Here is a 5,000-nt window from a genome sequence, read left to right on the forward strand (position 1 = left end):
ATGAAAAGTAAACATGCAGAAATTTGCATAATTTTGTTCGCAAGCACACTTGCCCGGACAAATGCAGTGGTCTGTTATCATACAATTACATGAATTCAAGAACTATTTTAATTTCTGCTTCAACACAAAATTAACTGTGTCAAACTTGATAATGATCAAACATGTCCATCGAAGTAATGTTTAAGTGTACTTTGTTATGCTTTGTCTGTGTCGCCTTTTGGGATCGAAATCATCGAAAAGGAAATCTGTTAGAGTTTGTAGTTCACAGGAAAAATGAACGTTGTATCACGATTCCGTTAATAACTTTTTATTAGCAATCAAACTAAAGACTTGAAGTGATGAGTGGACCTTAAAGCCGTCTTGCCTGCTTTTGAAGGAACAAAGAGAGGTACTACGAAAACATTTGCTTATGCATGGAATGAATTCACGTCAACTTTGTCCAACATGTGCATTGTCTTAGATCAACACTTTTTTGAATGTCTCCAACGGATAAAACGAATTATTCTGACAGCCTTTTCCAATACGTCCAATGGCACAAAACCGTTAGTGTACAATTTCACGTGAAAGGTCACAAATATCTGCAAGCTATAATAGCTTGTAGGGCACTTAATGTTCTATTATTTTGTCACCTGCCTTTGTTGTCAAATTGATTAAACAAATAAATAAATAGCTCTGAAGTGTGATATTTCACCAAACAATAAAGTGACATTTACTTGAACATATGACAGCAAAGTATCTTCCTTTAAAATTTTGCTGCAACATGCAAGTTACCAGCAGACATGGAAACGTTTTGCACCCTTTAAGAAATTTACTTGAGGTGTCTTGGGCAGACCTCTAAAATTAAATTTTAATCAAGTGTTGTCTCAATCAGAGTTGACCATGTGCTTTAGCAAGGGGTGGTTGACTAAAAAAAAAAAATAAGGGTGGATGACTGCTTAAAATTCCCTGACTGGGTCATTTTTCCGCTTTTTTATATTCTATTCCTGTAGTTTAGCAAAATCAATTCTGTGTTAGTCTAGAAACACAGGTAACTGGGTGCATGTGTCCCTTTAAGTCTAAAGCCCCATGCAGCTACACGTTTTGATGAGTACCGCAATCACCACATCCATTTGGGGGTGACTCGGAAACATTCTCTGATTTATTCAGTTTAACATTTTTCATTAAAGCTATATTTTGCTAAATGCTAAAGTTGTCCTTGTTGTAGATTCTTAAGGAAACTTTGATAAATACCTCTTGCTAATGGGGTTTGAGGTCCATACTGTAAGTTACCGGGCCATAAATTAACAGAAAAAATGAGGATTGGTAACTCACAGAACTGACCGAGTTGTTTAGCATTCGGTTTAATTTTATTAGTTATAACTATTTTTATTCCTTGCCTTTCACAGTGTATGAATCAGCTGATTCATCTTCAAGGTGAGTTAGTATCATTTCCGTGGTGAATGTGCATCATGTTGGTTGACTGGCACTGGTAGCAGTATCTGCTAGTGGAATTCCTGATCAATTTTTTTTGTGGAGAATGGGGATGATGCAGTGGGAAATCTAAAAATAGTTAATTCAGGAACTTCATGTTACTAAGACAGTTAATGTCTTGGGACTGAATGGAGTCTTAGCATGTTAAGGAATTTCGTCATAATAATAGCGTATAGTTTTACAATCATTGGTATGTTAAAAAGTTGTGGTTAACACTTTTCTCAAATAGAATGATTTTGAAGTTTGGCTTATTATAATTAGTATCCTCTAACAACCTAAATGTTAACAATTTATTGGTAAAAAAAATTTGGACTAAACAATGTGTCATTTTCTTTGTGTGACAGGAAAAAGCCTAATTCAGCCACAGAAGTGAGGACCTTTGACATTGTAACAACAAACATCTTAATGACTGGTTCCGAGGGAAACAGTTCATTTGTCTGCCTTTGCCTCTGCTCAGCATGATCCATTATTTGGAAGTTCAGTACCTATTGTATCCATGAGGTTGCACTATAGCAAGCCGGTAAAATTTAAGAATCCGATCCCACCAACGCGTCGGCCAACGCGTCGGCCAACGCGTCGGCCGACACACCACCGACACACGACCGACACGTCGGCCAACACACTACCGACACGTCGGCCGACACACTACCGACGATGCCTTCTATTCCTAGAGGGTTTTGTCAACTTAAAAAAAAACGGCTCCTTTAGGAGCCACCAAGTTTGCAAAAGTCTATGACCAATTCAATTGCATTATGTTGTTCCCTTGTGCTCAAATATATTCTTGCCGCTTAATGATACTTCAAAGTCCTGCTTCCTTGCCGCATAATGATACTTCAAAGTCCCGCATGTCCAAAGAAGCCCTGTAATAATATATATAAATAGCTGATGATGACGAAGTCTCGGGCAACGAGTGAAAACTGGGTTCTAATAACACTTGTCGTAATGGGAACTGGGTTCTAATATCACGAAATACAATATGGTAGTGAAAGTTTTCCGTCGAAGACAGTTCCGTTCAGTTTGAAAAAGGTACGTTTAGGTTTTCAACAGTTCAATAAGGCCCAAATGAGTCACCGACACGCCACCGACGCACCACCAACGCACCACCAACGCACCACCGACGCATCTTGTATGTTATAAGTTTAAACAGCGGCCAACGCGTCGGCCGACAGTCGGCCGACGCGTTGGCCGACGCGTTGGCCGACGCGTTGGTGGGATCGGATTCTTAAATTTTACCAGCAAGCCAGTAATAATACTACCCCTAAGGCTAGCAAATCACAGTAACCCAGCCTTAAGCCTTTCTTTTTAGCAGCTTTCTTACTGATCAAACTGGTGGAAGGAAAAATTAATATAAGTAGGATTAGGGATAGGTTGTGGAATGATTCACCAGCATTATGATCATCTATTTTTATAGTCTTAGTCTATTTGTGCTGTGGCAAATAAATAAATAAAGAAACAAACAAACAAACAAACTATTTTTGATACATATGAAGCTGTAGTGAAGTGGTGCATGGTACTTGACAACTATTCACCTAAGTGGAGGTGGATACCAAAACAGTGATATAACATAGCACATAAAGATGATTTTAAACTTGTTTATTCCTGCTGCGATTACAACGATTGCAATCAGTTGTCAAGACTGCATAGCACTGCTTTTGAAAAATGCTTGAAAACTTCAAAATCCCACTTTTATTGAAGCTGCACCTGTTCATTTGAGCCTGTCATTTTGCGTTGTCTTCTGACCTGGAGACCACTCGCACTCTGCACCTGAAAATCGCTGTGCTTATAAACTACATGTATGCATTAAGTCTACTGAGCTTAAGTAGCCTGGTATCTCTTAGATAAACAAAGTTGTGAGCCCTTAAGTTGCTTAAGTTAGCTCAAAGTTGTTAACTTTGTCAAAGTCTCATTTAATTGAATTGAAAGTGAGTTTTTTTACTCATGTCAACAGCAAAAGAAAAAGAAATCCAACAAAGTGCGGCAAGCTTTGAGAGAGAAAGTGTTGGATCAAGCGAAGCAAGAACTAAAGGCCAACAGAGCAAAGATGAAGACACAGCTTGCAGCCAAGGCAGAAAGCATTAAGAAGGGGAAACGAGACAAAAAAGCTAAGGTTCAACAATATTCCTTGTGCCAAATGATTAAAACAAGGTTAATTGAATGGTCAGATTTGACAAGGTTGGAAAAAGTAATATTTTTGTTTAGCAAAGATGGGATCTCTGTTGTTTGTTTCATCTTTCATGGAAGCAAAAGAAACAAAAACAGCATCTTGTGTGATATAACACAGATAGATGTCTTGCATGTGTGGTAGCATCATGATATTTGTGCTTTGAAATGTAATAAGTTATTTGTCATATAGGTGCGAGAGGAACTGTATGGCACTTCACCTAAAAGGCAGGAATTCATAGCCTTTCTTAAGCAAGTGAGTGAGAAAGCTTCAGTACTATCATTATTATGTAACTTGGGTACAAAAGAATTTTTAAAATTAATTGTGGACCGGTAATGCAATGTTTCTTACAGACATTGCCACCTTTTCCGGTTATAAAATCAATTCAATTTACGTCATAGTTTAGATTGTTCGTGCTAATTTAAGATGAACCTCTATTAAGCAGCTAACCTCCATCAAGTGGCCACTAGCCGTTACCCTGACGGTGCCCGCTTAGTAGAGGTTTCACTGTAGTTTGTTATCATTATTGTGATTTTGTGGTAAGAAAGAGAAAGGCAGGGCTACAGCTGATGGTAGATTCATGAAATATCTATCGTTACTGGTATTGTCTATCAATAAATGAATTGTTTTGATATGGAGGCATCTATTTTAAGTAGATAGCTCTGATAGAAATACCACTTGCAAAATCTTGTCCTTTCATATGAGATTAAGACTATCTTATGCCTATTACTGATACATTCACAGGGATGATTCCAACCTTTTTTGTTTTTGCAATCAACATTTGACACTGGTGTGATTCTGTGTTTCTGGTTAAGATAATCCACACACCAGGTTTGTGGTTTATCCTCTATGATATATCACGGTTGGGAGGGTAAATGCTCTGGAATACTATCTACACCAAACTACTCTAAAATCCAAGGGTAGAAATCAAAGCTTGTAAGGGTGATGGAGACATTACTTTTAATTTTTTTTCTATCCCAGGGCAGCAAAGCAATTTTAGAGAAAAAGTGCATGTTAGCAGTTCAGAACTATTCAGATGCCATGGGTCTATTAGAACAACATGACTTCCAATATAAGGTAACCAAAAGGCATCCATGTTTATTTCAAATTTTAGTTGCATTAGGAAGTAGCCAGTAATACAGGGTTCAACATATTAGTTGACCAACAAAATGATGCACATTCTTTTTCAATAAAAATGGTATAAATGTGAAAACGGTAATAGAAATGTACCAGTCATTTTGAATGTTTGCATAAGGCAGTCATTATTTTGAATGATGTTGAGTGAAATTAACAGAAGTTGAGATCTGCGCTATTAATAATCATAATCATAATAATAAGTGGTTATCAGATGAATGCCATTATCAAGTTC

General features: G+C 37.4%; 1 protein-coding gene across 2 annotated transcripts in view; it reads left to right on the top strand.

The window, feature by feature from the left end:
• LOC137982080 (E3 ubiquitin-protein ligase TTC3-like) overlaps positions 1–5,000 on the top strand; it is a 70,905-nt gene that overhangs the window by 33,298 nt on the left and 32,607 nt on the right. For both annotated transcript variants that reach the window (XM_068829124.1, XM_068829123.1), the window contains exons 18-22: positions 1,386–1,413; positions 1,815–1,839; positions 3,419–3,577; positions 3,824–3,886; positions 4,613–4,708. In XM_068829124.1, the coding sequence (XP_068685225.1) occupies positions 1,386–1,413; positions 1,815–1,839; positions 3,419–3,577; positions 3,824–3,886; positions 4,613–4,708 (371 nt within the window). The remainder of the gene's footprint in view (positions 1–1,385; positions 1,414–1,814; positions 1,840–3,418; positions 3,578–3,823; positions 3,887–4,612; positions 4,709–5,000) is intronic.

Source organism: Montipora foliosa, chromosome 13 (genome assembly GCF_036669935.1).
Source record: "Montipora foliosa isolate CH-2021 chromosome 13, ASM3666993v2, whole genome shotgun sequence".
NCBI lineage: Eukaryota > Metazoa > Cnidaria > Anthozoa > Scleractinia > Acroporidae > Montipora > Montipora foliosa.